Genomic DNA, 14,849 nt, shown 5'->3' with positions numbered 1-14,849 from the left:
TACACCTAACTAAAGGGCTGTTGACAAGATTTAAAAAATGACTCATGAGAAGTACCAATCATTGTTGTTATTACAAGTTCTGAACATATGATTGCATTTGTATTATCATTATTGTTAATTTTCTATACCTCTCTGTGAAACCTATGATAATTTCCATAGAAGTGGTAGAAATAAAAGTCAAGTAACTTGGAAAATTCTGTAAAAGTCTAGAAGAAATTTATATTTAGATATCAATTACCTCTTTGAAAAAAGTTTGGTTCGTGCACGTGCTTGGCATAAGGTACGCATAAAGTCGAAGAATATTGGATGTTTGCCCTGAGGAAAGCACAACATTGACCTTGATTGACCAAGACTGAATAATTAAAAAGTTGAAAAGGTGCGTTTGCAGATGGTTCAGGCCTTCATCTGCAACCATCAGGTAATATGGGTAACTGTCTTCTAAGAAACTTTTCCATCCTTGTGATAAGCATCCAGAAAATTCTGTTTGAACATCAATGGTGGTATTATGCTGAAGATGAAGAATGAAAGCAGTTCTCAAAGGAAGAAGTTCAGGGAAGCTGAGATATGCATACTCAGCATCCTGTAAGAATAGGATAAAGTATATTTTTTTTGAAATTACCATTTAGTTGGTTTACACGTATCATTAAAGTCATAAGAAGAAAAGGTTCCGATACAGTTTTGTTCTGCGTTATAGTCAGACCTTGACTGTCATTTCACAAATACGTGCCATAAATCACAGTTTGGATTTAAATACAGGCGTCCCCATTAAGCAAGCACATAATGCTCAGGGTTTATCATACTTTCCCTTCGTAGTCTAATTCTTTTCCTCTCCAATTTCACTTCAAAAAGAAAAAGGAGAGAAAAAATATGCAAAAGCAAATGGCGGATATAAATTATCCAGAACAGGAAGCTGAGGTGAACCACTTGGAGAGGACTATCCCAATTTAGTATGATTGTCCTGAAGCAGCAGAGGTTTTTCTCAACAGATCAAAATTAGTGCAGTAAACTGGACTGGAAACATTAGGTTAGAATACCGGCTCTGTATTCAAAACATCACTTGCAAGAAGTCAGCAATGTTTAAAAATCTAACAATAGTGTTGACTGCAAAATGACTGAACAGACACATTCCAAAACCCTTAAGGGTAATACCTTGGTTACCTTCAGGGATAGGATAAGGAAAGGGTGGTAGTGGTTATACTTCTGTATTTGATACTGTTAATATTTTATTAATTATATTCATAATCAGAAAAGGAAGACCAAATACCTTCCCTCAGAGGTATTTACTATGGAACAAAGAATAAATGAAGTAGTATCAATGAGCTTGACATTTTTCCAGGCTCAAAGAAACTGACTACAGAGTTCTGAAAACAGAAGCGCTTCTCCGAGTTGGAAAAGTTGAATCCAAATGAGCTTCTGTAGAGACTGCTCATCCTCCTTCATGAGCGTGTGTGTCTTTATATAAAGTTTAATGGTTGCAAATAAAATATAACCTTAAATGTGGTAACTTCTGAATACGGGGACTATGGGTATTTTTTCTGTTCTTCCCTTTAAACTATGAATTCTTATAGATGTATTTAACGTGTTAATAAGAAAAAAATATAAAATAGTAGGGAATTTTAGTTTAGGTCTTAAATCACATGTTACCTTGAAGAAAACTATGGCAAATTGTCCTCCTTTACTGATAAGATCCATAAGATAGCATTCAATTACATAAAAGAAGTGGAGCTGCTGCCCCTGCTTTAATGATTCCTCACATATGCATGTAGCAAGTAATGAATCGCCATCAATCAGAAAAAATTCAGATTCAACAAAATCATTGAATAAACTGGAACGTCTAAAATGAAAACAGTTAAAACAAAAATTACATATTGATTAAATAAGGCCCCCAAAAGACAGTAGCATTGTCATTATTCTCCCATTATCACTATCATCAGTAGGTGAATTTGCCAAGGAATTATTTTATATCCGTCTCTACGCTAAGACTTTTCAAATATATCCATATGTATGACTATCCCTCATAGGAAGAAGGTGGGATCATTCCCATTCTATAGACATAGAAAAAGAGGCTCAAGGGGTGCCTGGGTGGCGCAGTCGGTTAAGCGTCCGACTTCAGCCAGGTCACGATCTCGCGGTCCGTGAGTTCGAGCCCCGCGTCGGGCTCTGGGCTGATGGCTCAGAGCCTGGAGCCTGTTTCCGATTCGGTGTCTCCCTCTCTCTCTGCCCCTCCCCCGCTCATGCTCTGTCTCTCTCTGTCCCAAAAATAAATAAACGTTGAAAAAAAAAAAAATTTTTTTTAAAAATAAAAAAAAAAAAAAAGAAAAAGAGGCTCAAAGAGACAGAGCAAATTATGTAAAACCACATGGCAGAATCTGGATTGGAATCGGGAATTTAGCACCTCTATTCTGAATATAGACCTGTGTTAAATTTCCTCCCTGTTTAATCAATACTATTTCTTTATAAAACAATAGGTTCATTGATAGCTGTGTACAAATAATGCAAGACAAAACTGTTTCCATTCACTATCAAACAGCTCTCAAAGTTCTATGTTAAACAATCATATATGTATTTATATATGCATGTGCATATATAATTGTATATAATATACTATAATATATATACTGAGATAGATACACATTACTTTCATGTCAAATAGATATACAGGAAATATGGTATCCAAATGTACACCTCTTTTTTAATTTATTTATTTAAATTTAAGTTAGTTAACATACAGTGTAGTACTGGTTTCAGAAGTAGAACCCCGTGATTCATCTCTCACATAGGACACCTGGTGCTCCTAAAAGTGCCCTCCTTAATGCCCATTAATGCCTTAATCCCTCCATTTAGCCTATCCCCCCACCAGCAACCCTCAGTTTGTTCTCTGTATTTAAGAATCTCTTGTTCTTTGCCTCCCTGTCTCTTTTATCTTATTTTTCTCTCCTTTCCCCTATGTTCATTTGTTTTGTGTCTTAAACTCCACATAGTGAAATCTTTATTACAATACTCACTTGGCTTTTGGCAATGCACTCATAATTAACTGTGACATTTTTTCTAAAAACATCATGTGTTCTTCTAAACCTAAAAAATAAATTATTTACTTATTATTTGAAAAAGAAGAAATAACAATAAAGTTATGTTAATTCTATTAAATCCATGTAGCTTAAAGAATCATTATTTTGTAATTTATAAATATTTTAAATTGAAAATTACCCATTCTTGCCGCTCTCTGGACCTCGAACCTGAACTGGAAAACATTAAATATAGCAAATTTCCTTTACTGTGGTACCTCTAAGTGGCAGTTATTAATGAAAATGACAGACCTACAAAGAAAGAAGAAAAATTAGAAATTCATTTATTCCATCAACAAATAGTATTAAATGACTACTGTGTGTTAAGCAAAACATCAGGCAATGGGAATATATGAACAAAGAGCAACATGCTGTTAGTTCTCATGGAGCTTAAAATCCACCAGGAAAGACAAATATTAATCAGATAATCATATGGACAATGGAAAATTTAAACTGTGACAAAGAGGATAGAGGAAGCATCCTAATGAAGTAATGCTTGAGTTGATTTCTGAAGGATGAAACAAAATTTAATTAAATACAGGGATGGGGGGAATAGCATTCCAGGCAGAAAAGACCGTGTACAAAAAATACCAGAAAATACCATGTACAAAAGTCTTGTGTCATGAATGAGCGTGGGTGGTTCTAGATCCAGAACAGAAGTCAACGAGGTTGGAATGGAGAGAGTGAGGAAAGAGTTAGCTGTACTAGAGGGTTACAGAAATATGAGAGCAGGCAGAGCCTTTGAGGGCATGTTTTCATCCTAAAATCCACTGACGGACTTTAAGCACGTAGTGTTATGAGCGGCTTTACATTTTGAAAGATTACTCTGGCTGCAGTAGAGAGAATAGATAAGATGGGATCAAAGTTCCTGTTAGTAAAGCAGAGAGAAAACCACAGTTCAGAAGGGTAATGAGAGTAGTTTGATGTAATACAGTTTGATGGTAGTTTGGGGCCCCTATGGATATTAAATATTTGAAAGGTTAGTTTAACATAATTTTGTAATGGATCTGATACGGATGAAGAAGAGGGAAGAGTGAAGGTTGTCAAGGATGATTTTAAGATTCTACCTGATGCAACAGGATGGAGGACGAGGCCATTCCCTGGGCAGGAAACCTTGGAACAAGTCTACATTTCAGGGAAGGATCATGAGTTCATTTGTGGTCACTCTGAGTTTGACTTGAGTTCAAGACTGTAGGACATGTCACGTGAGTAATTAAATATGTAGGTCTAGAGGTCAAACCCAAGGTCTGGGCTAGACCTGAATATGTGAGTAACTTGAATATTATTGTAAATAAGGCCACTGAGGTAGAGGAACCTGCTTGGACAGACAGACACAGTATCATGAAAGAAGAAGAAAGGACTGAAAATACAGTTTTGCAGATCACTAATATTTAATAAATGCCAACAGAGAAGAGGAAGAGTCTGCAAAGGTAATTGAGAAAGAACTGTCAAAGAGGCAGAAGAAAATGCACTTGAGCATTCTGTTACAAAAAACAAATATTGAGACATTCTTCAAATACGCCATATAGTGTGTTAGGGCAGTGGAACTTGATAGATAGATGATAGACAGATAATAGATAAATTAGATAGATGGATAGATAGATAGATAGATAGATATTCATATTATATGACATTAAAGAACATATAATGATGAGGTACACATTGATATTAAATATTAGGGATGCCTGGGTGGCTTAGTCGGTTGAGTGTCAGCTTCGGCTCAGGTCATGATCTCGCCGTTCCCAAGTTAGAGCCCTGCGTCGGGCTCTGTGCTGACAGCTCAGAGCCTGGAGCCTGCTTTGGATTCTGTGTCTCCCTCTCTCTCTGCCCCTCCCCCACTCGTGCTCTGTCTCTCTCTGTCTCAAAAATAAATAAACATAATAAATATTAAAATAACAATGCATGGAGGTTCATGACTGCAAAAAATGAGTAAACTTGAAGAAAAAAGAAATTACTGTGGCTGGAATGGAATGTTTAAGAAACACTTAATGGAGACAGGCAAAAGCATGGTCTCTCGCTTACCTAGTTATTCCCCCTTTTATCAGACCTAAAGAGCATCTACTCCTTACCAAGCATTGCACTTGCTGCCACATATGCAAATATGCATAAAACATGGTCCTCTCCCCTCACAATCTGGTAAGGGTTTAAAGAGAATTAAATCAAAAAGTGTAACGTGCTTAGTGACCTAGCAGAAATGGTACAGAAAGCCATTAGAGAATTAAAAGAGTTCTTCAATCAACTGGAGTAGTCAGGCTCTTGTGTTCTGAGGTTTTGAGGACACATTTAAAATATGAGAAAGAATTATGGAAGCATCTTAGAGAAGGTTAAGAGATACAGAGGATCACATCTCAAAGAGCAAAACAATACTGGTTTAATGCACAGAGATGTGAAACCACATGACAAGTTTGATTCCACAGGTTGTTCCACATGGCATAAAACAGAATGATTTGATTGGAAATGAAATAGGAAAAGTAGCTATAGCTCACATTATAAGGGGCTTTTGCCTAGGGAAGAATTTTAGAGAATTTCCCCAAAACTCTCTGCCATCCAATTCATACAATTCCCAACCTTACTAACTGCACATTAGCCATACTGTTTTACTTCAGTTCTCCAAATTGTACCAAGTTCAAATATAAAAGATGATTCCATGAGAACTGAGTAAACGGGAGAATATTAACCCCAAGTATCTTACAGAAGGGATAGATCCAGAAAAGGTAGGGTCAGATTGAATGAAATAAGGTAATTCATAGGTTCCCAGAAGTTCTTAATGTCTCAAGAATTTTTCTTATGGTACTCCTAGGACAAAATAAATACCTAACAGTTTATTTATTAAGGAGTTAGCTCCAAACAAATTAATAAGTCCTAACATAATCATTTGAAAATAAAATACACATAAACAGAAAGAAATAACATCGTTTTAAATTAAATAACAACAATTACTAATGAGATATGTGTGCCTATTGGACACTACAACTTTTCAACAAAAGCCATGGTGGGAGAATAAAACCCTTCTCAATTTGATAATTAAGGGGTTCCATAGCTTGCCTGCCTACCTCCTCTCATATATCATATAGGAAACTTTTCCTATGAAACTTCATCCTGAACTCAGGCCAAACTTACACAAAATGTACATAGAATTTGTATCACTATGCCCAGTTCTCTCTCATTTAAGGGAGAGTCATGGTAGGGAAAATAAAGCCTGCTACCCACCACAAAAACCACTGAATAAATGTATATTTAAAAATCTGAATTATCAGACATGGGGGGTGGTATTAAGAAGAAGCTGGATGAATAAACATGATTCAAGGCCAGAATAGTCCTTTAAAAAGTTTGAATTAGCATTCTCAATAATCACAATATTATCTAATACAATAATAACAGGCTGCTACAGAAAAAACAAAAGTAAATCCTCAAAAAAATTTATACTTTCAGGAAAAAAGTCACATGCAGAGCAATAAAATGGACATGATGAAATCTCAAGTTACAGATCGGAAATCCAGGAAATTCCTTAGAAGGCATGAGAAGAAAACAAAGAGGGGCACCTGGGTGGCTCAGCCAGTTAAGCGTCTGACTTCAGCTCAGGTCGTGATCTCATGGCTTGTGACTTCAAGCCCCACAAACAGGCTCTGTGCTGACAGCTCAAAGCCTGGAGTCAGCAATAGCACTGCTAGGAATTTACCCAAGGGATACAGGAGTGATGATGCATAGAGGCACTTGTATCCCAATGTTTACAGCAGCACTTTCAACAATAGCCAAATTATGGAAAGAGCCTAAACATCCATCAACTGATGAACAGATAAAGAAGTTGTGGTTTATATACACAATGGAATACTACTTGGCAATGAGAAAGAATGAAATATGGCCTTTTGTAGCAACATGGATGGAAGTGGACAGTGTTATGCTAAGTGAAATAAGTCATACAGGGAGACAGATACTATATGTTTTCACTCTTATGTGGACCCTGAGAAACTTAACAGAAGACCATGGGGGAGGAGAAGGGGAAAAAAGAAAGAGAGGAAGGGAGGCAAACCATAGGAGACTCTTAAAAACTGAGAATAAACTGAGGGTTTGGGGTGCCCGGGCTCAGTCGGTTGAGCATCTGGTTTCGGCTCAGGTCATGATCCCACGCTCTGTGAGTTTGAGCCCCATGTAGGGCTCTGTGCTAACAGCTCAGAGCCTGGAGCCTGCTTCGGATTCTGTGTCCCCTCTCTCTCTCTGCCCCTCTCCCACTCCCCTCCCTCATGCTCTGTCTCTTTCTGTCTCAGAAATAAATAAACATTAAAAAAATATATTTAAAAAAATAAACAGGGTTGATGGGGGTGGGAGGGAGGGGAAAGTGTGTGATGGGCATTGAGGAGGGCACCTGTTGGGATGAGCACTGGGTGTTGTATGGAAACCAATTTGACAATAAATTTCATATTAAATAAATAAATAAAGAAAACATTAAAAACTTTAAAAAAAAAAGTCTGGAGTCTGCTTCGGATTCTGTATCTCCTTCTCTCTCTCCCCTCCCCCTCTTGAGCTCTGTCTCTCTCTCTCAAAAATAAATAAACATTAAAAAAAAAGGAAAAAGAAAAAAACAAAGAGATGGAAAATAGAAAAAGTACTAAGAAATATAGAGGATAGATTTGAAAGTTTTAAATTCATCCCATGTTAATTCAAGAAGGAGAAAAATAAGATTCCAAAATGAGTAGGGATAAAAATAATAAAAGATATAATATTTAAAGTCATACAATAATACTGGGCCAGAGTTAAAGAAAAAATACACATTTTTAGGTTGAAAAGTTTTTCCAAGTACTAAGAAAACATAATGACAGAAGAGAAACACACACCTAGCAATAGCTCCTTCGAACTGCAGAGCTCCAAGAATAAAGATGGGGATGTGCTACGAAGAAATGGAAGTCAGGGAAAGCATATGTGAAATGGTTAAAGGCATGAGCACTCTAAGCAGAAGACCTGGGTTTTCATCCTAGTAATGAAACATAACATAGTTTTATAATCTTAGGCAAGGTATTTACTTTCTCTGTGTCTCAGTTTACTCATCTATAAAACTGGGACAATAATGTTACTCTCCTCTGGCTGTGTTTTCAATGTATGTATGAGTTGATGTATAGAAATTGATTAAGGAGCACCTGGGTGGCTCAGTTGGTTGAGCATCTGGCTTTGGCTCAGGTCATGATCTCACAGTTTATGAGTTCGAGCCCTGCATCGGGCTCTGTGCTGACGGCTTACACCCTGGAGCCTGCTTCGAATCCTGTGTCTCCCTCTCTCTCTGCTCCTCCCCTGTTCATGCTCTGTCTCTCTCTCTCTCCTTCAAGAATAAATAAAAACATTAAAAAAAAATTTTTTTTAATTGATTAAAATTGAACCTGGCACACAGTTAGAACTGAATAAAATGAGGAGCGTTATTGGATGTTTTGGTAAAAGAAAATATAATGTTTTCAAAGTTCCAAGGGGAAAATATTTTGAACTTATAATTCCATACCCAGTCATTCACTCCATTAGGAGGGCAGAAAGACAATATTACTAGATATTTAAGAAGTCACCAACCACCTAGCCTGAATGATAATGTTATTTAAAGAGACAGTTCAGAAAATTAGGGGGTAGATATCAAGCAGAAGGACAATCAAGAAACAGTATAACTACATATGATCCAGGAAAATTAAAGGAAGCTATAAAGAAAAATAGGAGGATCCATGATACTCTGAATTTAGAAAAGTATCGATTTCAAACAGCGGTCTTAATGATAACTACATTTCCAAGTCAACCATATAGATTGCTTCTACAATAAATAACATAATAAATAATTTTGTGACTTGTTTACTTGACTTCCCATTTTTTACTCTACCAGAAACAAATCACAAAAATTAAAGTCATAAACAGGCACCTGGGTGACTGTCGCTTAAGCGGCCAACTCTTGATCTTGGCTCCGGTCAAGTTTGTGGGATAGAGCCCTGGTGGGTCTCTGCACTAACAGCAGGAAGCCTGCTTAGAATTCTCTCTCTCCCTCTCTCTCTGTCCCTTGCCCGCTCTCTCTCTCTCCCTCTCTCTCTCTCTCAAAATAAATAAAACATTTTTAAAAATAAAGTCAAAAATACTGTAAACTATGATAAACCATTATAATATAAAAGTAATATAATTAACCAAATTGGAAAGTTCAGAAAGGGATGAATAGTGGAAAAAGAAGAGCGTATATTAAGTTCCTCATTTTTCATCGCAGAAAGTCCAGAGAGAGCATCTAAAGATAATATATCAAAAATTAAGGGCTTCTGGAATCAAGAAGTTAAATTGCCTTTCTCATATAAGTACTGAACCACTGTGTTGCCAAATAAATATAAATGGGGAAATTTCATTTATACTTATATTTCATTTATACTTATATTACAACTTCTAATGAATTAATAGATCTTGTTATTTTTAGGTGCTAGAACAACAAAAATACAGGCAAATAGCTACTTCCATGTAGAAGTGCATCACTGTTGAAATATTCCAGCAAAGACGAGCCTGGGTGCCTCAGTCAATTGAGCATCTGACTTCGGCTCAGGTCATGATCTCCTGGTTCATGAGTTCGAGCTCCACATCTGGCTCTGTGCTGACAGCTCAGAGCCTGGAGCCTGCTTTGGATTCTGTGTCTCCCTCTCTCTTTGCCCCTCCCTCACTAGTTCTCTGTCTCTGTCTCTGTCTGTCTCAAAAATAAACATTAAAAAAAAAGAAAGAAATACTCGACCAAAAATTTTGACCTGAATTTGATCAAAACTCTAGTAGCAACAATTAATTAACGAGACATTTATAAGATAGAAGAACCTGTTAAATGATACCAGGAAGATTAGAATCTCTACAAGGCCAAAAAAAAAAAAAAAAAAAAAAAAAAAAAAAAGGAAAGGGAAGGGAAGGGAAGGGACTCCAATTTATTAACAAATTACAAGAGGATGAAAGAGACTACAACAAGCCTAAAGACATATTATCCAATCACAGTAGTGCCAAAACCTTATCTGGGTTCTGATTTAAACAATCTTTAAAAGAAAAAAGAGAAGGGATGGGAAAAAGAGAAATCATAGATTATTAGAGACAGCCCAATTCAGAAAATAAGGCCCAGGGAATGATGGAACCTCTTGATGGAAAGAGTCAATTTCCTGAAACACTGGAGAAAAGCTGACCAGCAATGGACAGAATTCTAGATGCCCTCCAAGACTCCAGCCACCTTGGTGCACTGCCCTGTATAATATCCTCTCCTTGGGTGTGGGCAGGACGGGAAGATTGAATGGGATAGTCTCTCCCATGATTAGGTCACATTACGTAAGACTCCAACATTCCAGGAGACAGATTCTCCTGATAGCTTTGAAGACATAAGCCACAATGCTTTGAGAGGACCACCTGGCCGGGAGCTGAGGGTGGAATCTAAAGGCTGAGAATAACCCACAGCCAACAGCCAACAAGAAAACAGAGAACCTCACAATCCCACACCTGCAAGGAATTGGATTCTTCCAACAACTGGAAAGAACCTGGACAAGATGGCAGCTCCAGTAGGCACCTTCATTTTAGTCTGGTGAGGTGCTGAGTAAAAGCATTCAGTTACTCTGTGTCTAGACTTCTGATTCACGGAAATTTATAAAATAATACATTTTTATTGACTAAACTTCCCAAATTTGCGGTAATTTGTCATGCAGCAATAGAAAACAAATACATGCCCTTTGACCATTTTTACATTCTTTTAACTGTTATATAAGAAATAAATGATTATTGCATGAAGCCACTGAAATGTAGGGGTAGGTAGGAATCGCCTGTAAGTTATTCGAACGCAGATTCTGATTCTGCAAGTTTGTAGTTGCGCCCCGATTGTGCGTGGAGTGGGGATGCTATCTGCCTGCCGCTACCGATGTCTAGGTCATACTGGTTACGCTCAGATCTGACCTCGCTTAGTTTCCCTAAGGCCCCAGATCCCAGCATTCTTTCTTTGAAGAGGTCCCCTTAAAAGCCTGAACGCTCGCCCCTCTCCTTCGGATTCCAGACCCCGCGCTCCCCACCTGCGTCCCTTTCCTCTGCCTCTCCCCACGCCTTGCCTCTCGGCGCCAACGGGAGACCCGTCCGCCACCATTTTCGGGGGGGGGGGGGGCGCAGCGGGGCGCGTCCGGAGCCGCTCCCGGGCCACCTCCCGCCTGGACCAGAGAGCTGGAACTGCGAGCGATATCTCCACTCCGGGTTTCTCCCTGCAGTGACCCCGGTCGCCTTGGAGCCCGCTCCCACGCCTCCCCCCCCACCCCGGTTCGCTCCCCGGAGCACCTCCCGTTGCTCCCGCCAACCTCCACCCCGGCGTCCGCACCGGACCTGTGGCGTCGGTGGAGCAGCTGACGGGCACCTGCAGGGAAGGAAGCGACCGACAGGGGCTCAGAGCGCGGAGCCCTGAGTGGCAACTCGAGGGGGCGCCTGAACCTGGGCTTCTGACCTGCCGAGCCGCCTCGGCCAGTCTTTTGTACCCGGAAAGGAAGTTTTGGTTTCGTTTCTCACATCGGGCACGTTTGAGTTTCGTTTTCCTTTATCACGAAATAGGTCCGACGGGTTTCAGAAGAGTGAGTCTGAACATCCTTCCCTTCAGTGGGGAAGACATAGCAGAAACGGTAACCTGGGCTTCGGAATTCGGACAGGAAGCAGAGGGGAGTGAGGCCGAGAGATCTGGGACAGCTGGGAGATAAAAATCAAGGAGGGGCAGAGTTTAGAAATAGATCAAGTAGAACACTGTGGAATCTGAAGTTCCACCGTGGGTCTTGCTGCTCCCCTTTGATTCAAAAACAAAAACAGTGGGAAGGAACACCTGAACGTGGAGTTCTAGTAGGAGAAGATAATGATGACTGCTCTGTGCAAACTATATGTGGAGCCAAGAAACACCATTAAAAAATCAAATTGAAAGCGCAGCCCGCTCGCTTTTTACTTCTGCCTTCTTGTTATTTTCACTAAATGCCTGCCCGTCGTGGCAGAAACTATTGTCAATTTGGGTTTTAACCCTAGCCTCTCTTTCCTTCTAGTCTCTTAATGTGCTTAGATTCATGTGCAAATATACTCGAATTCTAGGAAGAGGCAAGTGGAGGTGACAGTGGATTTGGGTAATATTAGCAACAATGGAGAGCCACAGCTGCTTTGTCTGCAAGGCAGGTAAAGAACAGATGGGCAGACACTGTCCCACAGAAAACAGAGCAGTGCGTGACATATTTTCTTGTCATAAATTGAAGAGTCAAGTTGTTAAAGAAAAAGGTAGGGACGGAGAGACTGGACATTGCTCACATCCATCAGGCACCCATTCATTCATTCACTTATTTACAAATTTGTGATGACGAAACTGAGGAAGGAAACGTAAAAATTTGGAACTTGACACATGACTGGCCTAAAGTTCTATTATATTCATATCTGTCTTTCTCTAACATCTCTAATAATGATAATCCTCTCCTTCCTCCTGTCAAGAAATCAGTGTTCTAAATCCTGCGACCCGTGAACATGTTACCTTCTCTGGCAAAAGGTACTTTGCAGAATTAAGGATTTTGAGTTGTGGAATTATGCAGAATAACCTGATGGGTCCACTCATTGTCTACAACACTTCTTCCCCCTCTTCCAAATCCTCTGGCTCTTTTAGGCCAGATGTGCTCTGAACCTGCCCTGTCAAAGATCACCGATGATGATCTAATCATTGAGAAATCTAAACAATGCTTGTGCTTGTTTAGTCCATGATCCATTTACTTCTCTCTCTCTCTCTCTCTCTCTCTCTCTCTCTCTCTCTCTCTCTCAAATGCTTGACAGATATCTAACCCATCTCTCTTTTCCAAAGAGCTTCTTTTCTCTTGGCTTACAATATTCTTCAAATCTATTCTCTTCCTACCTTGACTATCAAAATGGATGGATTATCACCTAACAACTGTTCAGGTGAAAAGCCTGGGAATCATTGTTGCACCTTCACCTCCCTCAAAACCTTAGTGAACTGGAACTCCTGATACTTACAGAATCTCTTCTCTCTCTCATTTTCCAAAAGCTAGAGCAAACAACACCATTCCTCATCTGGCTAACTGGAACAGCGTATTCCCTTCCAGCCTCCAGTGTGTCCCTCCACTCTATTTTCTAACCTGCCACCAGGGTTATGTATTAGCATGTAAAACCAAGCACATCAAGTCCCTGTTAAAAAACACTTCCATGGGCGCCTGGGTGGCTCAGTCGGTTGGGCGTCCAACTTCAGCTCAGGTCATGATCTCACAGTTTGTGAGTTTGAGCCCCACATCAGGCTCTGTGCTGACAGCTTGGAGCCTAGAGCCTGTGTCGGATTCTGTGTCTCCTTCTCACTCTGCCCCTCCCCAACTTGTGCTCTATGTCTCTCAAAAAGTAAATAAATGTAAAAAAAAAAAAAATTAAAAAAAAAAACCACTTCCAACATTTCTTCATTGCTTTTGGACTAAATCTACCTAGTAGTATTACCTTTCCTTTGAGAACTCTCCAACTCTGCTTTGCTTCCTTTCACTTGCCCTAGAGTTATGGGGATGGGCAAACACATGACATCTAACACTGGATAGATGTGGTTAACCACAATTTATTAGTTATGTATACTCACAGCCCTGCACACCATGTAAGGCTGTATATATATATATATATATATATATATATATATATATATATGGCTTGAACTCAGGAGCAAAATAAACAAGGTGGGACTGTGGGAGACAGACTTTGTAACAACCAGAAGTGGGGAGACCCCTGGTGCCCTTGGGAAGACAGGATTACTTGTTTAATTACTTTTGCTGGCTGACAAGGAAGTGAAACTGTTAGGTAAATGCGGTTGTTCTGGCTGAGAAAGGAACTGGCTAAGTAAGGAACCCTTCTCTCCACATATGATCCCCAGTAACTTTGTTACTTTTTTGCCATTTACTACCCATAGCCCAAATACCTTTATCTTGTCAATTGTTCACATATTTATTGTTCATTTTTCTAAAAGGTATAAAAGCTTCCTGCTCTGGTCCCTTCTTCGGGTCTTTATTCTCTTGTTTAGGTTCCCATGTACATATAAAAATTCAACAAGATTTATATGATTTCCTCCTGTTAATCTGTCTTACGTCAGTTTAATTCATAGGCCCAGCCAGAGACCCAAAGAGGGTAGAGGAGAATTTTTTCTCCCCTACAGCAGCACATGGAAATTTAGGACTTACAATACAATGCTTTGGCATCGTTTTAAGCCTTGGTGACGATTGAAGACCTTTTCCCTAGGAAACAAAGTAGACACTTGACCAGGAGGGAGGGGACCAAATGGAGAGGTGATCATTGAAAACATAATTTTCATTTTTTTAAAGTTTATTTATTTATTTTGAGAGAAAGAGAGCAGGGGAGGGGCGGAGAGAGAGAATCCCAAGCAGACTCCACACTGTCAGCACAGAGCCCAATGCGGGGCTGGAACTCACAAACTGGGGGATCATGACCTGAGCTGAAACCAAGAGTCGGACGCCTAACCAATTGAGCCACACAGGTGTCCCAAAAACATAAATTTTAGAGGTGCCCTCTTTATGGCCAACAAAGTCGGCTAAGAATCTGTATGACACTGATGCAGGCAATGCATGTCTCCAGAAGGCTTGAATTTAGTTTAATAAATCCCTGCCACAGTAGATCCCAATGGGAAATCGATTTGCTACTTTGTTACTTAAGAGCTCTTTGAAGAGTTCATTGGACCTCTGAATTAAACCAATTAAATTGCAAAGGGCATATAGGGAAGGTGGAAATTCCACTGAATGCACTTTTTAAGAGCCCACCACTGTTTTAAGA

General features: G+C 39.4%; 1 protein-coding gene across 5 annotated transcripts in view; it reads right to left on the bottom strand.

The window, feature by feature from the left end:
* The window catches only part of LOC112858881 (putative ATP-dependent RNA helicase DDX60), a 114,185-nt gene extending 102,631 nt beyond the window's left edge, over positions 1 to 11,554 (bottom strand). For 2 of the 5 annotated variants that reach the window (XR_015250137.1, XM_086703905.1), the window contains exons 1-5: positions 11,391 to 11,549; positions 3,208 to 3,317; positions 3,006 to 3,075; positions 1,645 to 1,834; positions 239 to 580 (exon numbers count right to left, since the gene is read on the bottom strand). Coding sequence is in view for 4 of the 5 variants with exons in the window: in XM_086703905.1 (XP_086560031.1) it covers positions 239 to 580; positions 1,645 to 1,834; positions 3,006 to 3,075; positions 3,208 to 3,211 (606 nt within the window). In the remaining variant the exon portion in view is untranslated. Of the gene's footprint in view, positions 1 to 238; positions 581 to 1,644; positions 1,835 to 3,005; positions 3,076 to 3,207; positions 3,318 to 4,132; positions 4,255 to 11,089 lie in introns of all 5 variants that reach the window. The other 3 variants (XM_086703903.1, XM_086703904.1, XM_086703902.1) reach the window with 3 other exon arrangements.
* Between the last annotated feature and the right edge of the window lie 3,295 nt (positions 11,555 to 14,849).

Source organism: Puma concolor, chromosome B1, assembly GCF_028749965.1.
Source record: "Puma concolor isolate L17-30 chromosome B1, mPumCon1.1.hap2, whole genome shotgun sequence".
Classification (NCBI taxonomy): domain Eukaryota; kingdom Metazoa; phylum Chordata; class Mammalia; order Carnivora; family Felidae; genus Puma; species Puma concolor.
Note: the sequence above shows the minus strand (reverse complement) of the source record. Positions and strands in the feature narration are given on the sequence as shown.